This window comes from Balaenoptera borealis (assembly GCF_965194805.1).
Source record: "Balaenoptera borealis genome assembly, chromosome: X".
NCBI classification, from domain to species: Eukaryota; Metazoa; Chordata; class Mammalia; order Artiodactyla; family Balaenopteridae; genus Balaenoptera; species Balaenoptera borealis.
The window spans coordinates 108510258-108536665 of record NC_138881.1 but is presented as its reverse complement, the minus strand read 5'-3'; the positions used below and the strand labels follow the sequence as shown (position 1 = coordinate 108536665).

At 51.9% G+C, this 26408-nt stretch overlaps 1 protein-coding gene across 1 annotated transcript; it reads right to left on the bottom strand.

Moving 5' to 3' along the window:
* Window positions 1-8351: 8351 nt before the first annotated feature.
* On the bottom strand, window positions 8352-24413 carry SASH3 (SAM and SH3 domain containing 3). The gene is made up of 8 exons (XM_082377727.1): window positions 22069-24413; window positions 14501-14596; window positions 13948-14094; window positions 12385-12526; window positions 10991-11139; window positions 10660-10869; window positions 10374-10524; window positions 8352-9837 (listed from the first exon to the last, which is right to left on the bottom strand). The coding sequence occupies exons 1-8, from the start codon at window positions 22123-22125 to the stop codon at window positions 9647-9649; spliced, it is 1143 nt and encodes a 380-aa protein (XP_082233853.1). The 5' UTR covers window positions 22126-24413; the 3' UTR covers window positions 8352-9646.
* Window positions 24414-26408: the final 1995 nt, after the last annotated feature.

The window sequence follows — 26408 nt, the reverse complement described above, 5'->3', positions numbered from 1 at the left end:
TCCATTTTCCAGGGGGCCCTTGGGTTGGAGAGGTAGCTCCCAAACTCTCCATTGACCTATACTACATTCTGGGTTGAAGTTTACCTTCTTCTGGGCTATGAAAAGAGGCCTTTCAAGGCCATGAACAGTGTTAGAAAGATTGGGAGGGTCAGGGGTTATATTAAATTAAGAGAACAAGTTCTTTAATAGGGTATTGTTTTTATGCAGATGGATGCTGTTAATTGCAAATGAGTCTTGGTTATTAAAGCAGGCTCCTCAGGGCCTCCCCTTGGAAATATTTTGTTAGTGATCTTTTACAAGTGATGGTGTATATTTCTTTTTAAATGGTCTGTAATCAAGATTCCTTACCAATTCTTGTCTCGCTCTTCCCAGTTAATCAGAAGTAATGAAATTTGGCCGCTCCTAGCTTTTTCTCTACGTCTTCCTATTTTCTTGTAGCAGGATTTGAGTTTAGCAATCCTTAGGGAGACAGAGAGACAGACTGGGACTCTGACTGACTCAGATTCCTGTCCTATCTGCCTCTACTTTCTCATTCTTTTTCTGGCTCTCTCAGTTTTGTCCTTGTAGTTAGATTTTAGTTAGTTCAAAATAAGGCCAAGCCTGGAGAGTTGGGAAGATATTAGGTTTTTCCAGTTAACCTGCCACTCAGATGAACCCATTTTTAGTCAGTTCTCAACCCATCCTGTCTTAGCCCATCTCCTCTCTCCTCCCTCAACTTACCTCAGCCACTCTTCTGTTGACCCTTGGGTCAGTTAGCGAAGCTTTCTTTTTCTGAGGTGAAGGGTCAGAATGGAAACCCCTTATCATTAGTGTGAAATGATTTTTTTTTAAAAAGCTTCTGCTTTTCCCTACTCCCTGCCCTTGTTCTTTTCCTATATAAATCTTCTGCATTTAAGACCTGGGCCTGCAGATCTGTCCCGTTCATACCATGCACCAGCTGGGACTGTTCCTAGTCTGAGTTCTGATCAGAGGGGAGATTGAAGAATTGGTCCCTCCCAGGGGAATAGGCTTTAAATTGTTTGCTCTTTTCAATGGCTGACATTCTTTCCACCTCTCCCCTTCCTCCCCATTCCTTAAGTTTCCTATGCACCCCACTTCCCCAGACCAGGATGGTTGGCACAGATCCAAAACCTCTGGGGGTTGGTGGAATTTGGCTCTTTGAGGTCTCTTTTTTTTCTTTCATGTCCCTTTGGCCCTGGGGCCCTGCTTGCCACAGTGGAGAACACCATCTCCCCCTTTGCTTTTTTCACCAGTGGCAGCAGTGGGTTCTAACTCTATAGCAGCTAAACTCCATTCTTCCTGCCCTGACCTTCCTGCGTTTACCCTTAAGGCCCCTTTTCCTGCTGACCAAATCTCTTTACCTTGTTGGGGGAAAAAGAAGTATTTTGTTTTTAAATCTATTTTCTAACTTAAATGCAATTTAATATGTAAATCTCTGCACTTTTGTGTGAGCCTACAAATGTGTATGTGTGCTGGGTTTTTCACTCTCTGGTGTTTCGTAATAAAGAAATCCTTCTTTTCGGGGGGAAGCCAATTAATGAAGGAGACTTGAATGGTTTTAGAAATACAGGGATGTCTGTTTCTTTGTGCTTCTGCCTCATTTCTTTACTTGTGCCTAGCGTGCGTGACCGGACCCCTCCCCCACCTTTTGACCCCCTTCTTTTGAGAGGGCCCTCAGCCTAGTGGGGCAGAGAGAGGGACCTGAACTGTGTGTCTGGTACCCCTCTGGGACCACTTGGATTGGCTCAAGTGGTAACCTAGCAACCTAGCCCCCCTCCCTCTCCCCATAGCCTGGCCCTGTTAGTCCTTTTCTTCTAGCTCAGTTCATTTTGTACCCCTTGAGGCTTGGGGCCAGGCTAGGGAAAATCACCAAGGGATCACAGTAATTTTTTTTTTTAATGATAATTTGCTCTTGTGCCTTGGTGATACTAAAGAAGACCAATACTTCCAATAATTCAAAAAGCATTTGTGTCGGTTTTGAGAATACATTCTAGGAATTGCTTGCTGTTCTTCAGCAATGGGTTTTAGAAACAGTATCAAAGGCTAAAACTGCAAATATCATTAGTTTTAAAGGATGCAAGCCCAACTCACAAAAGAGGGAGTCATTGTGGATTTCATGTTTTGGATAAATATGAAAGGGGAATGGGAACTAACATATTTTTACAGTTTTAATATCATACACTGAATTTCCAGTAATGCAACAATTGTGTAAATTGAGTGAAGATGGTATTTTATTTTATTCAGAAGTTTACCAAGAGTTGTGACTTTTGAAAATCATGTCGCCAGTAGCAATGCCATTCATGGATTTTTAAGTTGACAATACTTAGTCTTCCTTTGTAGCAGCTGCATTTGCAGTGAATCTAAATATATAAGTGGAAGCATCTGACTGTTAGATCTTTTAGTATAGTCTTGTGCAGGCATTTGCGTACTGAAATATCTATTATCTGATTATAAATGACTTTCCTTTTATTTCTCCTTTATACTATAGTTAGTGTATTATATTGCTATTCTGGAAATTATGTGTATAAGCAGTTTATATTAACTATGAAATTCATTTCAGGATGGCAAAGGGTACATTGCAAAATACTGTATATACCAATGGAGGGTTGGGGCTGATAGGGTTGAGAGCTGTTGGACTAGATTATCTCAAAGGTCCCTTTCTACCTCTAAATATTTGGAAAATTTAGAAAATCAACAAAAACACCCCCCCATCCCCTTATACCTTTAATGTGCTTTTTAAATTTTAAAAGTAACACATGTTCATCAAATTTAAAAGTAGCACATGTTGAAAATTTTGAAAGTACAGGAAAGTAAGAAGATTGAAAAATCACTCATAAACACATCACCAAATATAATAATCACTGTTAATGTTTTGGTGTATTTCTTTCTGGTCTTTTTTCTGTGCATATATATTTTTGAACATAACTGGAATTCAAGTATAAATATAGTTTTGTAATCTTGCTTTTTTTACTTAGCATTTTGCATATCATTAGAAGTTATTTGAAAATACTTCTTAATGACTCCATAATATGTGCATAACCTTTTCCCTATTGTCAGACATTTAGGTGTCTCCAATTTTTCATTATTATGAATACTGCTGTGATGAACTTCCGTATATATGGGCATATCTTATTTCCTTAGGATAGATTCCTAGAGGTGGAATTACTGAGTCAAAGGGAGCGCTCTTTTTTTTTTTTTTTTTTTTTTTTTTTGGGAGCGCTCTTTTAAAGGCTCTTGATAAATATGGCCAAATTGCTTTACAGAAAGGCTGTCCCAGTTTGTCCTACCAGCTTTGTATCAGAGAGCCTCCTTCAACACACCTCATTTAAACATTTGGTAATTTAGTAGCTAGCGGTAAACTGGTATCTTGATGCCTTCATTTCTTAATTTCTATTTCTTCCGTTAATAATGAGGTTAAACATTTTCCACACCTCCCCTCTGCTTTATGTTTCTTGCTATTTGTATTCTGCGAATTGGCCGTCCAAGTCCTTTATCTTTCTTCTGGTATTAGGGGTTTTTCTACTCAATTAATAAATGAAAGCTTGGAGCTCACCCTCCACCATGGGCCAGGAAGTGAAGGGGCCTTGATTTAGAAGTGGTTTTACAACTCTGGAGCACGGCATTGAATTACTTCCCTAACGTTCCATGTCCCTTCGCTTTCTTCAAGCCCCCCTCACACTGCCTTTTCTGCCAGCCACTGCCCATCTTCAGCTATCTGACTGTTCCAACTTGGCCAAGTGGGTGATAGTTTTGTGCCCCAAATTAGAGACGTGGTTGTCATGAAACCTGGCCTCTGTCCATGACACCCCTGAAAGGAAAACACTGATCACGTGGTCCACGTCGCTTGTGCTCACTCTGGCTCTCTCTCTCTCATCAGAAAATTAAGTACTGTGACGTATCTAAGGTCACATGGACAGTTACTGGTAAAGCAGAGACCAGAATCCAGATGTCCTCACTCCCAGTCCAGAGAGTTTTCTGGCATAACCCCCTGCCCCTCAGTCGAGCAGGTGTAGACAGAGAAAGGAGTTTGAATAATTCCAAGTGTCACTTGAATGAAATGAGCCTTTCCTTCATTTAACATTCAATAAATACTTATTGAAAACTTGTTGACCATGTGCTAGGGTTAACTTTAAGAGGAATTGCATTGCTGACCCCATTCTCTTGTGAGTTGAGAAACAGCAGTAATTTTAGGATTTTTTTTGCCATTTTGGATGAATTTTACCAATGATCTCTCCCTTTTAGGCATGCAGAGGGCTGACTATATATAGTCAGACTGATATGGGGGTAGTTGTTGGGTTTTTGTTTTAGACTTAAATCTCTTAAATCTCTCTACAGACCCCTGCACTTAGGTTGAACTGATGGTGGGGTTTCTTTAGCACAGAAAGTCAGGAAGTTGCCTTGCCGAGTTCCCACAGTCAAATCGCCTGTCCCTTTGTGAGGGCCATTGCCCTGGGCTCTCTCTGACGCTATCCCTGGCAGGTCCCAGAGGCAATGGTATACAAATGCTGTATTGGTAACTGTGAAGTTCTAGGAAAAGGTGAAGCCTACATATCAAGTGCTATAGAATTCCGTTTATTTAGGACCTTCCTGGAGGAGGAATGTTGGCTGGGTCTAGAGGGGAGGCAGTTCCTTCCCACTTGATTGTGTTGTTGGCTGAATAATACAGAATGTGGCCGACGTTGTATGAGAAGCCAAGGTAGCCTCTATTGTGAAGGAGAGGTGGGAGAGCCACTTCTTTTCCCTAGCTGGGAAACCTCATACCTCATCCTGAATTTCCTGACTTGGGAGGGGGGAAGGTGTTGAACCTCACTGAGACTACCATGATCAGTGCCCATTTTCCCCTTTACAAACCTCTTTTAGCTTTTGTTTGAATGCCCTTGGTCTCTAATGGCCCCACTGAGGCCTCCACTTCTGTGAAAAGCCTGGGCGGGGTTTCTATGAGTGAGAGGCAGACCATGATGGTCTAGAGTTTGGGCGGGAGCAGGAGAGGGAATTTGTGGAGGCGGTAGCCGTTTTTGTGGGGGGGGAGGTGGGGGAGCTGATCAGGACCTACCTGGGGAAATAAAGGCAAGGAGTGACAGGCAGGGGCGATGGTTTAGCTAGAATGTGCTGATACCCCCAACTGCTTCCCCTGATGGGCTGGGGAGGTATCTCTAATCCTGAACTGGAGAGGAGCTGGCTGGACTCTACACTTTTTCTTTTTGAATCTGGCCTTTATCCTCTTCCTTCTAGCAGCCCATGGATGTCCAGCGGAATTGCCTAAAATAAGTCTGATACCCAGGGCTGATCATCGTACTGTAGGCTGGGCAGAGCTAGGGCTGTCTCAGGCTCTCAGGTGGGCTTTCTCTCCATCACCAGCCTCTCCGGACACCAGAGCTGGCACCCTCTACCCTGAATCCTAGCACCCTCTGGGAGCTTTGATATAGCATGTCTCTGAGCTACAGCAGTTAGTCTGCAGACAAGCACATGTCAGCGTGGCCTTTGTGCCCATTCTTGAGCTCAGTACCTTGGAGGTTACAAAAAAGTTCAAAAAACCCCAGCATTTATTGTCACTATGTGCCAGAAACTTTATACGCTATCTCATTTATTTCTCTGATAACCCCAAGAGGTAGGTATTATTAGCTCATTATTCATTTTTGTTTAATTTAATTTTTATTTATTTTAAATTATTTTTAAATTGAGATATAATTAACATATAACATTGTGTAAGTTTAAGGTGTGCAATGTGTTCACTTGATATATTTATATATCGCAATATAGATCATTATTCTTATTTTACAGAAAAGAAATATATGTGTATGTAATTACCTCAAATTCTGTAACTAACTAGTAAGTGGTGGAGCCAGGATTTGAAGACACTTTAGAATGCCAAAGCCTTTGCTCTGGGTCACTACACTAGCTAGGGGTCCAAGGTGAGACTAGCCTTGAAGGGAATGAAATGGAGGTTGCAGGGTGGTGACTTGTTATCATTCATTGAGCGTGAATTTTGTGCTTGACACTGTGCTAAGTATTCTACATACACTAGTTCATTCAATCTGTGTAACAACCCCATGAGGCTAGTACTATTATCCCCACTGTACTGATGTGGAAAGTGAGGCTCAGGGAGGTTAAGCGGCTTGTCCAAAGTGACCCAGCTAGTGAGTGACAGAGCCAAGACTTGAACTCAGGTTGGCCAGAGCTCCTAACTGCTAGTCTTCACCTTCCTGCCCTAGAGGAGCCTCCACTTACTGGAAAGGCCCAAGGGCACAGGAAGAGCCCCATTGCCCTCTTGCACCAGCCCTCCCCCACCTTCCAAGGGGAGCTAGAGGCTACGGCTCCCTGGGCCTCTGACATCCGAGGCTCGGGTGGGGGTATAGGGTCTCCAGCTGTGAAGACTCAGCCTCATGGACACCAGTCTTCGGTTTGCTGGGCTCAGGACGCCACTTGGCATCTTCTAGATGTCCGTGGGGCTGGACAGGAGCTTCCAGCAGCCCTGCCTGGACAAGGGGCAGCAGGCTTTGTGCTGCAGACCTACAGAGGCACTGCCTTCCTCGCCCTCAGGCCCTGGCCTGTAGTCTACATTTCCTCATTGCCCCTCTTCACTGGCCCCTCCCTAAGTCTGGTGATCATTGGAGCCCTTGCACAACTACCTACTTTCAGCCTGTATTCAGCCTACAGACCAAACTGAAGCCCCGCGTAGCTCTGAGACACACACACACCCCCCCCCCAACCCAGGGCAGGGGAGGACTTTAAAACATCATTTTCTCAGTCATTCCTCTTTTTCTGAAGTTTTCCTCTCCCCAGCTTGGAGCTAATAGATAGGTATTACCCAGGGGGTTTCAAAGGTTTAGGAATCTCCTCTGATAGGCTCCCCTTGGTGTATGTGGATTTTAAGCACTTTGGGTCTTATTCACCCCCACTCCCCATCTTTCCAAAAGCCTGCATCAAAAGGCAGCAGGATCATGACTTTGCTGCTACCGTAAATTGGAGGCTTAGGCCTATTTATTTATTTAGTTTCATTGTTTTCAAAAATTAAAATATTGTTCCTTTTTATAGATATAAAAATAATACTTTTGAAATTCAAATAAGACAAGAATGTATTAACACTTCTCTTCCTCGCTCCCCTAATCCCACCCACCCCCTCACAAGATCACTGGTAACCATTTGGTGCAGATTTTTCTGGTCTTTATTCTTGTGTATGTTTCCTTTTCTTAAATAAAAATGGAATCACCCTATAAAGTTTATTACTCACTTTTCCCCCATGATATTGCACAGACTTCTTTTTCAAGAACGTTTGTACGTTATTTGTATAATTTTAAAATTTCAATTTAAACAATAAAAATTCACAAAGATTTTCCCCGTGTCATTAAATATTTTTCTACAACGTCATGTTTAATGATACTGTATGAATGAACCATAAGGTATCTAACTAATTCCCCATTTGCGTTGTTTCCAATTTCTTACACAAAGCTGTCGTGAATATCTTTGTCCATATATTTGTGGGCACTTGTGTGGCTCTTTGTAGGGATGGAATCCTGGGAAGGGAATGGCTGGGTCAAAGGGTGTCAGAGGTACATCACAGAGTGATAGATTGCCCTCCGGAAGGCTGGCGGGGCTCTGAAAGCTTGTTGGGCTTCCCACTCAACATCTTCAACCTGTCTGAGCCTCAGTTTCCTCCTCTGTAAATTGGGAAGATGATGGTACTACCTCAGGGGGAGGGGATAGCATGAGGATCACAGGAGAGATATATGCAAAGTGCGTGGAGCCCAGCACACGTGTCGCTGCTTACGAAATGACAGCAACTATTCAGTACCACTAGGGCGGTGAGGCCATTTGGGCTGCTGGAAGCCACTAAGGGTAGTGGGACGAGTGCAGCTGAGAACAAAGCTCACACTCCAGTTTGCCCTCCCTAGTGCAGTTAATGCCGGAGAACCAAAGGAAGCCAGGAGTCTCCAGCCCACCTCCCAGGAGATGGTGTAGCTTCAGTGGGCACACGGTGGGACCCAGGAAGAGGTGACCTCAGAGGGAAGGTCCTGCTCACTGCAGATCTCCCTCTTGGACAACCCTCGGAGCAGGCCCTTTGTCGCGGGGTGCGGGGGGCTGGGTGGGCAATGAATAGTTCTTATAGGAAGAGGGGAATAGCTACCCCCCACCCTCAGACCCCAGCAAGGCTGGTGGCCATGGGAGCCTGAGCTCTGAGGAGGGCTGGTTAGTGGTCAGCAGGGTCAAGGGCACTGAGCATCTTTGGGGAAGGGACAGATGGCCCTGACAGTGGAGAACATTTTGCTGAGTCCAGCTTTGAAGGAGACTGGTGTGTTCCACCCGCCCCCCCGCAACACTCTCTCCATAGGAAAGATAACCGGAGACGGTGATTTAGTTCTACCTGTTTATTGCTACCAACCCATCTCCCTCCACCCCCCTCATATTTACACCCAAACCGCTCCCCCAAGATGGCTTCTACCAGAGTTCCTGGTACTAGGTCCAAGTGTCCACTAAACAGGCAGTCCAAGACATGGCGGGCACTGTTTGCCCTCAGGCCAGTTGGGCCCCGGGAAAGGGTTACTCTGGGAATTCTGGGCATAGACTTGGTACTGGGGTCAAGTACTGGGATACTTGACTCTCCCTCCCCTTCTGGAGCTCAAGGTACAAGAAAACCTTTAGCAGAGTAAAGGTGGGATAGTGGACTCCCCAGTATCAAGCTTTGTGCTTTCTTTGCTTGTAAGGACCCACATGAGAGGCCAAGTCTTGCTTCTGAGGGGCCGGTCTGCCCTTGGAAGCCAGGTCGGGCCATCTGCCATTGGCCTTGGGTGAAGTGTCATTTAAGGGGCTGGAAGTGGAAGGGGAGGGCGCTTGTTGTCTGAGGTGTGGGCATTGTTTTAAGCTGGGGGAGTTGCAGCTTGGCTTGAGTTACGTGGGGAAGTATGGAATGGAGGAGCAGGAGGAGACGTTTCATTTGGGAGACCAAGGCCCCTCCAGCCCCTTTAGTAAACCCCACTGGTGTCCTGGGCCACAGGTAATGGGACAGCAGACGTTTAATATCACAGAATGTCAGAGTTGGCCCTCAGCAACTATCCATTCTTATCCTGACCTGTCCTAGACCCAGATTGAGGAAGGCACTCGGTTCAAGTGGCACAGTGATTTAGTGGCTAAACCTGTAAGAAAATTAAGGTGAAGAAAGTAGGAAAGATACATGTACACGTGGCTTTCTTCAAACCTTATTTAGAGAATCTGGATTCACCTGTGATCAGTTAGAGTTCTTTTCAATGACCAGGTTCCCTAGGGTATTGAGATTGACCTGAACCACCAACTCGGCCCCCTTTCCAGGAGCAGCGCGACAGGGGAGGGTGGTGTGGAGGCAAGGAGGGTTTGGAGGCCTTGGTGGTGAGGGACGTGGGCCCGGTGGCCCCTCAGTGCCCCCCTTGCTCCGGCCGCAGCTGGAAGGGCTGTGCTGTCCAGTAGCTGGTGGAGGGAGGCGGCCCGGCTTCGGCGGCTTGGCGTGCACTCCAGCAGCGCCTGTAGGGCTCGGCCGGCCTCCACTGCCCTAGGTACCCCTGGGGGAGCGGGGACGGGCTCGGTGCCGGTCCTCCGGCCCGGGGCCACCGCGGGAGGCTGGGTCCAGCCCCGCGGCCTGGGCTGCTCGGGCCCAGCCTCGGCCCACACTGCCTCCTCAAGGTGCCCCGGCCAGGGAGAGGCCGTGTAGCTGCTCCTCGGCACCCGCCAGCTCTGCCTCGTCGCGCCCGCTCTCTGAGCCCTCGAAGCAGCCCGAGTCACGCGGGATGTCCACCTTGGGCTCCGCCACTGTGTGCGCCACTGGCTCCTGGCCGCTCTCGGCGCCCTCTTCCGCCTCCTCGCTGCCGGCTGCCGGGGGCCAGGGAGGGAGAGGAATGTGGGGGGCTTGGCCCTTAGCTGGGAGGGGCTTCAGAAACCCTGGGGGCCCATGTGGGTGGAAGGACCCTGGGAAGCCCGCCGGAGGCCGTCTCTTCTTCTGGTCGCCCACCACCAACCACCCCTGCCCTTTCTCGGCCCTTCTGGTGGGAGTGGTTTCCAGGCCAGCTCTCCCGCCCAGGAGCTCAGACTTCCTCAGCACTGAGCTGGTAGCCAGGACACCTGCTCTTGAATCGTGGCTCTGTCGTTGCCCAACGTGGAGGCCTCGAGTCCACGCCTTATCTTCTCTGGCCCTAAGTCTCCCGTTTGATCCCAAAGGGAGTTGAGCCCGATCGTTTCTAAAATCCCTTCTCATCACAAGCTCTGCCCGAGACTGGAATTCAAGTGTGGAAGGTGCCTGCCCGCTGCAGAGGGGCGCCGGGGCAGGGCCAGGCAGGCCTCGCCGCCCAACACGCCCAACACGCCCAGCACCAGCGCTCACGCCCCTCCCCCGCTCCCAAGCCACTCACTGTCGTAGTCCAGCAGCAGCTCGGCAGCCGTGAGCAGCTTGGCCCGATGCTGTGGGTCCATGATATTCAGCTCGTTGAGGTGTGTTTCCCGCAGCTCTTTGAAGTCCTCCAGCGTCTGGTAGCCGTTGAGCAGCAGGGTGGACGTGTGCTCCTGTGGGCAGAAGCAGGCCACCAGCGCGGCCGCTTACAAGCCGCCCCCACCTAGGACCCGTCTCTCCCCGCAGAGCTGACCTGCCCTGGCCCCCATCCCTTGCTCCTAGACACTAGACTAGGCCCCAGCTCAAACCTCAAGGCCGATGCGCTCCAGCAGCTCATGCAGGGTCTTGGGCTTGGGCCTCTTGCCCTTGCTCTGTCGGCGGCTGGGGCGGGCAGGTCCCACAGCCTCCTCGGGCAGCACGTCCACGTAGATGAACTTGAAAGAGCCCAGCCTGCCATTGAGCAGGCCCAGCCACGTGCCCACAGGCGGCTTTTCGATGATCTGGATCACATCTCCTTTCTGTGGGAGGAGAGCAGAGCAGAACAGAGCAGGGGTGAGGTGGCCCCTTGGCCTCCTGTACCCCCTACCTGTATGGGGTACAGCCTGCCAGGCTCAGCAGGGGCCTGGATGCCAACCTTACCTGCAGTTTCAGTGAGTCGTGGTCATAGGGGCTGGGAGTGAAGTCGGTATGGACTCGTGCCCGGCCACAGAAGGGCCCTGTGTACTGGGGGGCAGGTGGTTCCTCCCCGAAGCTGCCAGAGCCTGGGCTGGGGCTGCAGAGCTCACTGCCTGCAGGAAATGGGGCAGGGAGGAAGGTCACCTTTGTCCCCAGACAGCTGGGGCAGTGCCCAGCAGGTACCTTTCCAGGGGGTCTGGCTAGAAATCCCAAGGATACATGCTGGGGAAGAAAACTGAGCTCTAGTAAGTCTCACACTGCAGAAGGGATTCTGACCCAACCCCTCTGCCACCCTGAAGGAGCATAGCTTCCCTCCTGGCGCCCCAGGCATGAAAATAGTTGACCATAGAAGGAGGAATGGCTCACAGATCAAAGACTGGGCAAATTGGGAGGGTCTCTAGAGACCAACTGGGCCAACACCCCAATGAACAGATGAGGAAAACTGAGGCCAGACAGGCCAAGTGACCTGCCCAAGGCCTCTCACCTTATAATTGGCAGCACTGGGTCTGTTAGACTCCAGGCTTCCTGACTCCCACTCCAGTGCTCCTGGAAGCCACCTTCCACCCAGGAAGCCACATCGTGCATCAATATTTTACTTTCTCTACTTAATAAGACTCTGTGTCGAGTTACAACATCACACGGAAACTCAAGACTTTCTCTCTGGGAAGGGCAGGATGAGGGCCTAAGAGGCTTTCAGTGGGGGTAGGGAGGTGTCTTTGGAGCCAGAGAAAGATCAGAGAACTTGGAACTAATCCGAAGGGAGAGAACGGCAGTGCCTCTGTAGGTCTGCAGCGCAAAGCCTGCAGCCCCTTGTCCAGGCAGGGCTGCTGGAAGCTCCTGTCCAGCCCCACGGACATCTAGAAGATGCCAAGTGGCGTCCTGAGCCCAGCAAACCGAAGACTGGTGTCCATGAGGCTGAGTCTTCACAGCTGGAGACCCTATACCCCCACCCGAGCCTCGGATGTCAGAGGCCCAGGGAGCCGTAGCCTCTAGCTCCCCTTGGAAGGTGGGGGAGGGCTGGTGCAAGAGGGCAATGGGGCTCTTCCTGTGCCCTTGGGCCCCTCCAGCAAATGGAGGCTCCTCTAGGGCAGAACTAAGTTCAAGCCTGGGTCACCTTGGGCAAGTCACTTAACCTCCCTGAGCCTCAGTTTTCACATCAATAAAGTGGGGATAATAATAGTACTGGCCCCATGAGATTGTCGTGAAGATTTAACGTTTAGAGGGCTGGGAAAGGTCCCAGCAGGCTAACAGTAAAGGTTCATTTCTCTGTACCACCCTCTCCCAGACAGCCACGTGTATGGCCTTAACCCCGTCCTTTCCTCCAGACTCAGCAGGTGTGCCCCTCCTCCCCTACTCACCAGTGGATGCCTGGCGGCTGAGTGCTGGGAGCTCCCGCTCCTCCTGCTCAGAAAAGGCCAGCGCCATCTTCTCAGGGCCGGGGCTGTCCAGGCCGCAGTCCGGAGACGTCGGGGAGGCTGAGCCCTCCTCCAGAGTATCTCCCTGGAGGGCAGGAGAGGCAGCAAGCCCTGAGCAGCCTCGGCTGAGGTGCACATGGGGCAGCCCCGGGTGCAGAGGAAATGGGCCTGGGCTCCAGGGAGAACTGGGGCCTGGCTGGAGCCCCAGCTCTGCCTCTCGCGGGCTGCATGGCGCCCTCTGGGCCCTAGTTTCCTCTTCCGTGAAGTGGGACTGACAGTCCTTGCCCTGCCCACGTCATGGAATGAGGCTCAACGGGGGTGCCGTGTGAATGCACTTTGTCAGCTCAAAGTGCCAACTTACACACAGAAAAGGCCTCAGTGCCAGAATTGAAACTCAGAGCTGTTACTAGGGCGTAGCCAGGCAGACCACGGCGCTGGAGAGTCCCTACTTTTGACTGTGCTCCTATGTGCCAGACAGAGGATTTCATTTAATCCTCACTTGAGGATATGTGCTCGATCGTCCCAAGTTTACAGATGAGAAGTAATGGAGGAACGTTCCCGAGGCCACGCAGGAGCCCACAGACAAGTCGGTCTGACTCTAGAGCTCCTGGGCCTCCCCACACCTCTGTGGGGTGGTAACTTTCACAAATGACTCAATGGCAATAAAAGCCCTGATTTGTAGAAGTTGCCAACTCCTGTATTGTAAATACTCCCCACCGTGGGCAACAGAGAAATACCACTCTGGTGTCACTGAATGAGTACCATCATCGGCTATTTCCAGCCCCAAAGACTGTAGATGCCAGTAACCTCAAGGGCACAGAGAACAGTGAAAGGTAGTACAAGAATTAGGAAATGAGTTTTGAAGACTGACTTTAGTCTTTTTATTTTTAAAATAATAGATTTAATTCTAAGTTGGTAGAAGCTAATTTTCAGTAATGGTTGTATCTCACACCTGGCTCACAAAATCCCTGAAAATTTGACCAACTGCTATCCAGAGCTGGCATGAGCCAGTTAGCACACTGCTGCCAGGGCACCTCCTCCAAGAACCAGGAGCAAACCGGACTCGCTGTGTGACTTTAGCTACTTGGATGTGCCTGCCCCACAGCTGTGTGTTCTGCCCTCCCTCCCTGGGCCAAAGCCAGCCTTGTCGATTTTCTTTCATAGGGCCTCTTGGAATCAAGCCTTCCCAATCACAGGGGCTAGTTCCAAGCAAAAGTTTGCGGTGGATGAATTTGCCCTGTGTGATCTCGTCTCCTCAGACCCGCCTGCCCACGAAGCTTCTGCTACCCACAACTTCATCCCTCCTCAGACCCCACTCCTGCTCCCTCAGGACCACGCCTTCCTGCCATGTCCATGGCCGAGGGAGCTCCCTTTCCAAGGTGCCCCTTCCTGCTTGTATGGGGCCAGGCATCGTTACCTGAGCGTGGCTGTCACAGTGGCCATGCTCAAACCCTACCAGAGCGGTGCCTGTCCTCCCTGCCCCCCCCCATGGGTCCCAGGCCTCACCATCTCCTCCGACAGTGCCTTCACCATCATCTTGCCCATCTTCCTGTTCATGGTTCGGGAAATCACGGCCCTCCACTTCTTCCCCAGCTTTTTGCTGCTCTTTCCAGCATCCTCTGGGGTCGGAACACCTGAGTCATCTTCTGGAATCTGTGACAATAAATGTGGAGGTCCAGGAACCCTGGTGACCATGTCTAGGTCCAGGACTTGGGAGCTGAAGGCGGCTTTTGGGTCCTGGCAGATGCTGGAAGGGTGCGAAGCAGAGTTCCCCATCCCTTCCCTTTCAGCCCCAGACCTGTCCTAGGCCCTATTCATTTGTATTTAAATTGGCCCTATTCATTTGTATTTAAATCGACAATTAATTTGCAATCGAAAAGAATGCAGGTGAGGTTTTAGGGCCCAGAATTTTAGTGGGTGAGAGACTTGGGCGCATTGTATTTAAAAAGACTTTGCCTCAACAATCCTAAAAGGGTCTTTCCCCCACCCCCACCCCCACCCCGCCATTCCCCCACCCAGGTCCGGCAGCCAGATCCCCCAAGGAGGCTCTGAAACTCACGTTATCATCCAGATTAAATTCCTTCTCGCTCACCACTGGGGAGCTGGGTTTGGATTTGGCAAAATCTTTGAAGCTGCTGGATCGCTGAAGTGAGAGCTGGAAGAAGCAGAGGTGTTGCCATCAGTGGCACTAAAAATGGTGGCCGAGTATGGAGCAAAAAGCTGTCCCCGCTCCCAACACACCGCATGCACCCCAGGGCTGGACAGGGCCACGGGGCTAAGGAGGTGAAGCTACAAGACGTCCTTCTGGCTACCGGGCTTCGTCCTGTTCTTTAGCTGTGAGCGGCCCCTAAAGCAGGCCGCAGAGTAAGCTCCTCGCCTCAGGATCCTCCACCCGGGTCAGGCCTCAGACTAAGCCCAGCTTTCCACCACTACCTGAAGTCTGGTCCCCAGAACCCTGTAGTGAAAGACTAAATGAGTCTGAGTAAACGCGTATCTCCTACTGGAGACATATCTCAGCACGAACCGCCGTGTCACCTTTATTTATATAACAGGGCAAACCCTCCCAAACCCCGCAGCCCGGCCTCCAGGCTCTGTCTTCCCCAAGCACGGTTTCCTGTGACGGTGATCGCGGCAAACACACTGGGGCCTCCAGGCTGATGCATCTGTGTCCCAAGAGGAGGAAGGCAATCCCCCCAGGGGCCAGTAAGACCTGGCATTATGCGTTCTGGAAAGCCACAGTAGAGACTGATTCAGAGAAGGTGCCCGCAGATTTGAGACACAAATGATTGGGTTGAATATGGTAAAAGAAAGCTGCCATTTTGTCTGTCTTCATCTCTGCTTTTAACTTAACTTAGCCGCTAATGCGACGAGCTGGCTACACTAGACGTGTGCCAGTGTTCAGACTTGCAGGCCCGACCTATTGTTTGTGCTGTGAGTGAAAAATGTTGCCGGCCGTATCAGCAAACAAAGGATGCTGCGGCCAGCAAGCCATCGGCCACTACCGCTGCCCCGATGGTGAGCCCCGAGGGAACTCAGGATGGAGACAAACGGGCTGCCCACTGCCAAACCCTCAGCCACAGCAGCCACCCCCAGCGGTGCCCCCTGAGGGGACACAGGATGGGAAAGGACAGGATACTAGCCCTTATCTTTGCATAGCAAAGGAATGATTTCAATGAGCCCCGACTCTTGCATCTTCCCATACACAGAAAAGCGCTAAATTCAACTACTTGGGATATCTGGTTTCCTTTAACCAACAGTGATCTTTTGATGTTCCCACTACCTGGCCTTTGCTGCAAAACCCCCTGTATATCCTGGCTTCTCCCTTACCTCTTGGGAGCAGTCCCTCAGAGTTCTCTGAGAGGCTGCCTCCCGGGCTTGAAGTCCTCAGAAAGTCTGCCGAATAAACCATAATTCTCAACTTTTAGGTTATGCATTTTTTTTCAGTCGACAGTGCTGATAAGCCTGTTTTCAGGAAATGAGCTTTCTTAACTGTACATGCAACGCACATGGCAAGATAGCAGGAGAAACCCGGGTCAGGTAAGGAGGGCCGACTTTAGACACAAGAGGTGTAGGCTGAGCCCGAATCAAGATCAACAGTCAAGACCAGAGATACACACAGGAACCAGAATTCACAGATGGCCAGACAGATAGAGCGGGGTCGGCGGCAGACACCAGAGATAAGGGCTTGAGGAACCGAAGCCCCAAACCCGCTCAAAGCTGAAAGTTTCACATCCTCTTTCCTACAAAAGGGGGGTCCAGTGACAATCCCCCAGGGCAGGGGCAGTATCACCTGCCCCCTCAGCATACACACAACTGGCCCCAGCTCCTGGGGACTACAGTGGAACACTTCAATTCTCTTGGTGGGTCTTGACCAAAAGCAAGTCAGCAGTCAGGGACAGCGGCCACACCTTCCTAGAGGTCACGGCAAGCTAGCTGACCAGAAACTAGGTCAGTGGTCAGGCCAAGCAGACACCACCGCCATGAAGGCCTCCTGGGTGAGGCACCTGCAGCCTCAGGGAGAAAGCCTCTTCCGCAGGATGCCGGGGAGCTGGGAAAGGGGGCTGAGGGGTTACAGGGAGGGGAACGCATGGCTGTGGGGTGACCGCTCCTGTTCCCATGCATCTCCTCCATCCTCCTTCCCTGGTTTTCCCTGCCCGCTATTCTTTCCGCTTTTTCTTCCTTGCTTTCCCCTTCTCTCCTCCACCTTCCATTCATTTCCTCCTCTTGTATGGCTAAGATGCAGCTGCCTGGATAACTTCCTCCTTTTATTGCCTGGAAAAGAGGGAACAGAGAGAGGATGGGCACCAGGCTGGCCTGGGCCCAAGAAGGGCAGGCTGGGGTGCTATTTTTAGGCCGATGGGGCCTATTGTGGCCTCCCCTCCATCAATCCCAATCCCAAGAGTCGCCCCTGAAGCCCCAGGGACCAGTGATCCTGGAAAGCCAGCAGGAGGGCAGGCGTGGGGCTGGAAGTGGGCTTTGCTGAGGAAGAGTAAACTCACCGCCAGGCTGCCCTCTAATTGCAGTTCTTTCCTTTTTCTGTCATTAAGCTGCAGTCGGGGTTGGGGGGTGGCTGGGAAGGTGGCTTTTGGCTCCTGAGACCTTGTGTCAGGGCCCCTCTGTCCCAGCTTTAGCTCAAAATGGGAGAAAACAATCTAAAAGGGCCACGTGGGTGGCGCTGGGACGTGGGCCTGGCCGGCCACTCCTCAGCCCAGGGACGTGGAAAGAACTAGGCAAGTTCTTTGGGTGACTAAGGGTGAGGGCCGTTTGCCCTGGGGGGCCTCTTGCCCCGCCCACCTCTAAACTCAGGAGCGGCTCCAAATATCCTGAATGCCTTTCGGTGAGCCTGAAGTGACCCCCCCTCACCCAGGTGTGAGTGGACATCCTTGGGCCCTTTTGGATTTTCTGCCTGGCCTCCCTTTAGGGTGAGACCTTCCTGGGGGTCCTGGGTGGGAGGTAGTACCGTACACTGTCGGCCATTTTTTCACGTCTAAGGGGAGTATATGGGCCTCTTGGAAAGAACTACTTTTTTGGCGTCACACATTGCTGAGTTCAACTCTGGGATGTGTGACCTTCGGTGAGTTATTTAACCTCCCCAAACCTCAGTCTCTTTACTTGTTGTCGGCTAGCGAGAGTTCACATCTTGGTTCTGCCATTGACCAGCTGTGTAAAGCTGGGTCAATTCCTCAACTTCTCTGGGCTTCCGTTTCCTCATGGGTGAAATGAAGACCGGAGCACACACCTCGCTGGGTTGTTGTGCGGATGAGAGGGTGACCGTGTGACACAGCAGCCCCTCGAGGCATGTTCGGGGAGGCTTACTTAGCCTTTCCAACAACCCACCTCCAGGCTCTTACCCCTTGCGTTCCCCACCTGGAACACTCTGCCCTTCTCTCTGTCAACCATAGTTTCTCCCGTCCTTCAGAATCCAGTTTAACTGGAAGCAACTCAAATGCTCATCAGCTGTAGAGGGATTCGTGAATTGTGGCCGAGTCACATGAGGCAAGAGCACATGGCAATGAGCTTCGTGCAACTCTCCCCAACAATACGGTGACTCTCACGGCTACACCGTTGGGCAGAAGGGACCCACCACCAGAGTATATTATATGGTTCCCCGTACAGAAAGTTCAAAACCCGGCAAAACTAATCCATGGAAGTCAGAAGAGTGGTGACCTTTAGGGAAGGGGGTCATGTAGTGACTGGCAGGGGCATGAGGGAAGCTTCTGGAGCATTGGAAGTGTTCTCTTTGATCTGGGTACTGCCTACATGGGGATGTTCACTTAATGGAACTCCACTGAGTGCTACATTTATGATTTATGCACTTTTTCTATGGATATTATACTTCAATAAAAAGGTTTTTCAAATCCAGTTTTAAAGGCACTGCCCCCTGCAGGAAGCCTTCCCTGATCACCCCCTCAGAGCTGCACCCTGCCCCCACTGGCATCTTCTTCCCCTGCTGCCTAAGACCGAGCGCCCTCTGGGCTCTGGGCACAGGCCTGTGCATGTGTGGGAATCCAGTAACGAGGGGTCAAACACCGCCCCTGTGCCCGGCGCCCTGCCAAGCACTTCGTGTGTGTCCGCTCACTTCAGCTTCGCTGCAGCCCTGTCTTTACATGGCACTTCCCATCTGGGGACACTGAGAATCGGAGAAACGAAGCATCCTAGGTGGAGTGGCACAGCTGACAGTGGGAGGAGCAGGGCTTTGAACCCATGTCTGTGACTCTGGAAGCCTGTGCTTGTTCCTGTGCTCAGAGCTCAAGAAGTTGCCCCCTAGTATAGAAGTGGATTAAGGGCAATGGCGACTGCAGGCGCTGTTTGGAGGAAGCTGCCAGGAGAGCAGGTGGGAGCATGGAGGAAGAAGGGCTCCGGAGGGCTTCGTGGAGAAGGAGGCGCATTTGAGCTGGGCTGTAGCAGGGGAGCCAGGATTTCTCCAGGTGGAGTTGGGAAGGGTTTGTCAGGAGCGAGAGTTAGGGATGTTCCAAGCGTGGCGAAGGCCACAGAAGGCCCTTGCCAGCCATGGCATTAGCCTGTGGGCAATGAGGAGCCACTGGCAATTTGAATTGCATGCTGGTGTGGAGGGGGATGCCAGATGTGTGCTGTAGGAAGGGAGCCTGGGGGAAGCAGTGTGCTGGGATTGGGGAAGAGAGGAGCAGGGAGAGACTGGAAGGAGGGGACGGCTGCACACTCGAATGGGAGCCTTGATTCCTCTCCATTTCTCCTGGCGAGAGGTCTGGGATGTAGCGAAAAGTAGGGGTGTGATGGGGTAGGACCATCCTTAGGAGAGGTAGGTCCCAGGACAAACCCCTGTCGACTACCTACACTCCAACAGACCAAAGAGAGTGCAGAGAGACACTTGATGGAGGCAAAAGTCTCCAAAAGGCAGCCAAGGGGTATTGCTCCCCCCAGCCCGGGCGTCCCCCCAGTCCTTCATGATGCATAGCAGGTGACACATCCTGACCCCACCATCCTGGAGGGCCTGTTCCCAACTCTGCTCTGCTGCTTGGAAGGTCACTCATTCCATGGCCACCTGGGCCTGCCCTGCAGAGCTCTCCTGCTGATAGGCTGAGTCTTTTATGCTCATCAGACTCTTCCAGTGCTTTTGAGATCAGTAGGGAGACAAGAGAGTAGAGGGAGAAGGGGTCAAGACGCTGGACACTGACAAATCTTGGCTGAGATCCCTGCTCTGCAGTTTACTAGCTGTGTGACCTCGGGTAAGTCACTTCGCCTCCCTGAGCCTCGGGCATAAAATGAAGACAATGCCTGCCCCTACTTCACAAGGTTGTCATGAAGAGCCAGCGGGCTAAGGGATGGGTGGAGCGCACAGCACAGCACCTGGCACCTGCTGAGCTGCTAGGTGTTGTTTTCTCCGCTTCAGGGCTGGGACCGAAGCTCCGTCCTTGCAGTGGGTTCCCCGCCCCCACCCACGCCTGTGGTGTGCACCCTCTCGTGGACACATGTACACATGTGACACAGTGCACTCACACGTATTGTTCCAGGCGATCCACACACCCTCCTGAGGTGGGCAGATCAGGAACTATCCCCCTTTTCCGAGGTGAGGAAACTTAGGCCCAAGGAAGGTGAGTGAACTGTCCAGGGTCCTACAGCTGGAACCCGGTAGGATTCCAACTCTGCTTTCTTGTCCCCTGCCTAGCACATTCTCCACTTGGTAGGCCCGAAAGGAGGAGAGGGACAGGAAAGGGAGGCCTCTCTTGCCTTTGTGCTTTCCCCTCCACCACGTCACCTTGGCCTCTGAGGGAAAGGGACTTGCCCAAGTCACAGTGCTGGAGCCGCGCCGCTGCCTCCGGGCCTGGGGAAGATGCTGTCTCCACCTTCTGGAAAGTTGGCTTTTCTAAGGGCACTTCCATGGGATGGGGCTTGGAGAGTGGCTCTGGAGGCTGGCCCAGGCTCTGCAGGGGTGAGGTAGGCTTTGCCTGGACGATGCTGCCCTAGAGGACATGGTCCTCAGAGTGCCACAATGGCCTTGACTCTCCTGGGAGAGGCCTGTGGGAAATCCCAGAGGCCCAGGCACCAAACACAGAATCTGGATAATGGAAGTGGGGAAAGAAGACGGGATTTCTGGCTTCTGTGAGCCTTCGGCCACCTCCACCTGAGGCGGCACAGGGTGCCAGCGTTGAAGTGTTAGCTCTTTCTCAGACTCTTTCCTCCAGCTCAGCTCCCCTGTGGTTTGGGGCCCAGCAGTGTGTAGGGCGGTCTCTGCTTCCCACCCCCATCAGCCGGACAGCAAGGGGAAGTGGACCCACTCGCTGAGGAGAGACAGCCAGTGGTAAGTCTGCCGGGGGCTGGCGCCGTGCGGGGCTTGGACAGGGGTGACAGAGCCTGTGTGAAGAATCATGAATCTCTTTCCCACCCGCCCACCTCCACTGCAACCTTAGAGAAGCAGCTGGAGTGGGGAGAGTACAGCCGGAAGTGGCAGCCACCCCAGGACCTGAGATGGGGCAGGATGTACACCCCAGTGCCCCGAGGCTCGGCTTCTCAGCTGGTTCAGTCTCCGTCTGGAAGCTACTCCCCTGACAAAGGGGCTCCCCCACGGAGCACCTGATCTGGGCTCCAGGGGAAACCAGCGGGGCGCCATGAGGGCCTGGAGGCCCTGGACCTTGGCCTGTGGCTACGCCTGGCCTCTTGGACCTGGTTCAGGCCTGCTTTGGGATGGTCCTAGGCTCCTGCTGGATGTGCGGGATGTATTTGCTGATTGCCTGGGAGGATCTGACGATCGAGTCAAAAAATTAAGTCTAGAAGTCCTCAGATCCAAATAGAGAAACCTAAATGTGGCAGAGCCTTCAAGGAATCTTCTAGTCTGGCCTCAAGACTCCAGGAAGATGAGCACCTCAGTTGCCCGTGGCAGCTGCTTTTCTTCCTGGCCTTTAAAATCCCCCCTCACAGAAATTTTTCCTCCTCAGCCCTCACTCCTACTCATCATCTCAGCACCTTCGTTTCTCATTCTTCACAAATAATTCCTCTCCACCTGGGAAGAAACTGTATGCCCCCAGCATCCCACTGCAGGTTTGGAGGCCCTTTCTTTAAATCTGGAAATCACGCTGGGCCCCATCTTCAGGTGGGCCCCCTCTCCTGTGGGCCCCGGGATCTACAACAGAGCTGAACCAAGTGGGCGAGCCTGGGCTCTGGCCAAAGGGCGGGGGCCCTGGGAGCATCATGGCTCCTGGCTGGGTGGCCCAGCGGAGCCCTTTGAGTGAGACGGCTCCTGAGACGCAGGCTCAGGAAGAAGCGGTGGCGGGACCGGTGTAGGGCAGAGAGAATTAAGTACAGTCTTAGGGTTCAACTTGAGAACTGTATTTTATAATTCTCGAATTCTAGTCTAGGATTCTAGTCCCCAATTTTAAGTCTTTATCTTATCATCGTAGGGTTGAATCCTACAACTTTTAGACTTCTAAGAATGTATTCTGTAACTCTGTTTCTCTAGAATTTGGAAAGTCTCTTCTGTACTTCTGTTACTCTAGTTACCTTTGGGCCCATGTCCCGTGCCCTTGGGAGAATGGCCCTCACCTACAGACTCAACAGAAGGCCTTTGGCTCTTCCCACTTCCGTGAGTCCCGGAGAGGATGGGCTGAGAGAGCAGAGGGAAGGAAGCAGTGAGTGCCCAAAGATGCTCCTCACCTTTTTCTTCTGAGTGGGCTCCTTCTCGCTGGCGTTGGAGGGCTTACGGCGCAACATGGTCCTCTACCCTGGTGATACTCCGTCCCTGCTCTCCTAGCTATCGAGATGCGGAGGCCTCTCGCTCAGCCTCGCCAGCACCGTCCAGGGGGCACGGCATGGACTGAGCCTCTGGCTGCCACTCTGACTGCTGCACTGGCAGCTTGGGGGTGCGGGCCATGGACACCCGGCGGCAGCGGCATACAGGAAGCCCCGTCACGTGACCTGCTCTTACAGCAATCGCAGCCCCTGCCGGCCCCTAGGGAGGAAGGAAGTCCCAGCTTCAGTCTCCAGAGATTCTGATGCAGACGGCTCTTGGGTTGAACAAGCAGAGAAAAGTCCCTACCTTGCCATCTCATGGCAACCATTGCCAGTCCTTCGGCCAGTCAACCTGACATTATACGGCCTACTCAAGCCCTTTATCTCACTGACCAGAGTCCCGAAACCGGAAGTGGGACCATCTCTCTGCCTGTGGGGCCAATGCTCCCAGTCACCTTGCCTCGCCAAGGTCACCACTGCTATCAGTACCTCTCCCATCACCCCGTAGCCATCACTCCTATCTACAGCCATCAGCCCTGAAGTCATCTCCACTGCTACTGGCACACCTACAGCCAGCACCGCTAGAACAACCATCCCTGCAGCCATCACCCCTACGGTTATCATCACTGCTGCTATCACTGTCACAACCGTCATCCTCTCAGCTGTTGTCCTTACGGACATTACAGCCAGTCACTCCCATGACACTCTTACCCCACGACCATCATCCCTACAGCCATCACCCCTGCAACCATCACCACACTCCTGCAGCCAACACCTTTCAGCTATCACCCCTGCAGTCTTTCCCACTGCCATTAGCACCACTACAGCCATCACTGCTAAAACAACCACCCCTACAGTCAACACCCCTCGGCCATCTGTCTCTATCTGCCTCACCACTGCCACTATCACCGGTACCGTGATCATCCTCCTAGCTATCACCCTTACAGACACTGTCACTATAGCCAGTCATGCCCACTGATGCCCTCACCCCTACAACCATAACTCCTAGAGCCATCTCCCCTCCGCCATCACCCTGCAGCTGTCATCCCCACTGTCACCGGCACACCTACAGCCATTCTCACCAGAGCAGTCACACCTACAGTCAACATCCCTTGGCCACCACCACTTATATTTATCACCACCACAGCCATCAACATGAAAAAAAAAGCAATTGCAAGCAACTCCACACCACCAGCAAATGTCCCTTTCAGCAGGCATTTCTCGAATGTCTATGTGCTAAGTTTAGAATGTTCGCTATGTGGATTATCTGTGGCAGATATTTTAATAACCTTAATTACTTATTGCAAAAGCAATTCATATGCATCATATACAATTTAGAAAACAAGGATAAACAAAAAGAAAATTCAAAAATTCTCCGAAATTATCTTCCATACTATTTGCATGAATATCCTTTTCTGTTTTTGAGCATTTAACCTCTCTCTCTCTCCCCGTGTCTCTCTCTCTCTCTCTCTCTCTCTGTCTCTCTCTCTGCAGCACGATTTGCACAGAAAGCAGATCAGTGGTTTGGGGGGATGGGGAGGGGAGGGAGAAATCAGGAGGGGCACAAGGACCCTTTTGGGGGTGATGGATAGTTCACAGTCTTGGTTGTGGTGATGGTTTCATCAGTGTATACATATGTAAAAACTCAACAAATCGTATACTTTTAAAATGTGCAGCTTATTGTAGTTAAATTATACCTAAATAAAGCTGTTTTAAAATTTTTAAAAATTAAAGTCCCACTTCACACACTGCATCTGCTTGTCAAACTGAACACAGGATCAAGATTTTCTCCTGCCATGAAATGTTCTTCTACGACGTGATTTGTAATGGCCGCCGAGCAGCCCATTGTATGAATGCACCACGATTATTTCACCAGGCCCCTACAGATGAACTTACGTTGCCTTGATATTTTTACTCTTAATTGTACATCCTTAAGGTAAATATTCGTGTACAGCCACGAATTTTTTCTTAGGATAGATTTCCAGAAGGGGAATCCTTGGGTGAAAAGAAAGGTGTGCATCTTTTTAAGGCTTTCCATTCTGGGACACTTGTGAAATCCGAGGCTGTTCCCAAGATGTTCTGGTGACTTCCTCGCCCCTACTCTCCAGCCTGCTCTACGCCCTCCCAGCACCCATCCGTGGGGATGAGCTCAGGAAAGACGAGGTCCTTCTCCCCCAAGCTGAAACCATACTTCTTTGGCTCCGTCCTACTCAGCCTGCCGCGTAGACTCGCGAAAAGACCGGCGCCCCCAGCTCGCCTCCCCGTCCCCTCCCCCCACGCCGGGCCTGCGCTTTCCAGACTGAAAGTCCCTCCCCTGCCGCCCCAGGCGCGGGCGCGGGAACGGCCGAGGCTGCGCGGCGCGGCGTCGGGGACCCGGCGGGCCTTTGGTGGCGGGCGCGATCGGGGGCGCCGGGTGGGGGACGCGGCTGCAGGGCTCGGGGCTCCTGGGGGTCCGGCGGCCGGAGCGGCCGGGGAGGGAGCCGCCGGGCAGAACCTTCCCGGCCTGCGCCGCGACGGCGCGTCCCGGCCCCGCGCAGGATGTGCCGGCTTCCTGTTTGCTCAGTCCCGGCAGCGAGCCGAGCTCACACAGTAACCGCAGAGCCTTCAAAGGCAGCCACCTAACCCCAGCGCTGGGCGGCCCCGACCGCCTCGCCGAGGCCTGGGAAAAGGCGGCGGGGTGGGGGCGGGGTGAGGGGCACCTCGAGAGAAGTACAGAGAGGCGACCAGCCCCCGGGACAGAAGGGAGCGGGTGTTTTCAGCCTTTCCCTTCTGGCTTCTTTTCGGATCTGTCGCTTCTGGTCAGATGTCTCCACTCCGAGGGTCCTGGGCTCCCTCATCCGGACTTGCCTTCCCGGAATTTTCTCTCCCAGCAGATTGCCCTGGCCCCAGTCCCCTTAGGTCAGGCCCCAGCTGGCTAATGGGCCCTAAACACTTTTTTAATAGGTTTCCCTTCCAGGCAACACATTTGCATTTTATAGGTTCTGATCCAGGTGCATAAAGCCCTCAACTAAAGAAGCGATGCATGCGGGTCAGTAGTTCAGTGAACAAGGCCACCTCAAACTTGATAATGGGCTGGCAAACAGGACCTAGGAGCTAGCTCTGGGTCCTTGTGCCGGGCACTCGCAGGAGATGCAAGATAAATAGCTGTCAAGGCCCCTTGCACCTGGGAGCTTACATCCTAGGTGGGGCGGCAAGCTTACATTGCCCAGCACTTGCTCTTTGACAAGCACTGCATCAGGCACTTCAAAAACGTTATTTAATCCCGGCACAGGCTCCCCACCCGACCCGGGTAAGTAGTTTAAACTGGGATTATTATGGCAAAGATGTGTCCAGTATAAACGTGGGGCAGGAGAGCCTTGAGTTAACGGCAATATTGCGGGGTGTGTGTGTGTGTCTGTGTGTGTGTGTATGTGTGTGTGTGGTGGGGTAGGGAGGTGTTCCACCGATAGTGAGACCCGTCTGAACCTTCAGAGGGTGGATACCGGGCTTCCAGAGATACAAAGGTCATTGTAGGCATTCACATAGAGCAGCCCCCCACCTGCACCTCCCTGCAAGAGATTCTAATTTGGTAGACGATCATGAGTGGAATATTTGGGCAGATGGGACCCAGACATGTATGAAAGCATCCCTCACTCTGCGAATGGGTACAATCCTGCGTTGAGAGAGTAAGAGTTCGGATAAGCGATATCTACATTTGGAAAACTTCCTGAATAATTCTTATTCTCACCTCCCCCTGCCACCCACACATATCCAGTCGAAAGTAAGAACACTACGTGGCAGGCGGTGGGCTTTACAACAACCCTATGAAGCAGGCACTGCTGTCATCCTCATTTTCCAGGGAGGAAGCCGAGAATCAGAGGGGTTCAGCAAACTGTGTAAGACCACACAGCTAGGAAGTGACGGGAGCTGAGTTTTGAGCACAGGCTTGGTCTGGGTTCAGGGCCCGTGCTATTAACCACTAGGCTCAAGTGCCTCTGATGCAGAGTTCCTGAACAAGGACGTGAGAGAATCGACACCCTACGCTGATTGGGGTGCCACAGGGCCACCTTGAAGCAGAGGGGAGTGAAGAGGATGGGGAGGGCATCTGGAAGCGGCATCATATACACAACAGCTGGAGAGTTACGGTTGATCAAGTGGGGGCGATCTGTAGGGGAGCCCTTGTCAACCTGGGAAGTACTCAACATCTGTAATATCTGGCTTAGAGGGTTGGCATTGGGAAGCAAGTTGACTTCAAACAGCTGTCGTGTAGAGGAGGGGGATGTATT

Coding starts and splice junctions, on each gene's coding strand:
- SASH3 (XM_082377727.1), bottom strand. CDS start 22,125: ATGTTGCGCCGTAAGCCCTCCAACGCCAGCGAGAAGGAGCCCACTCAG. Junction 10,870..10,990: donor ACGACTCACTGAAACTGCAG/GTAAGGTTGGCA, acceptor CTCCTCCCACAG/AAAGGAGATGTGATCCAGAT. Junction 9,838..10,373: donor GCTGCTGCTGGACTACGACA/GTGAGTGGCTTG, acceptor GGCCCCCGGCAG/CCGGCAGCGAGGAGGCGGAA.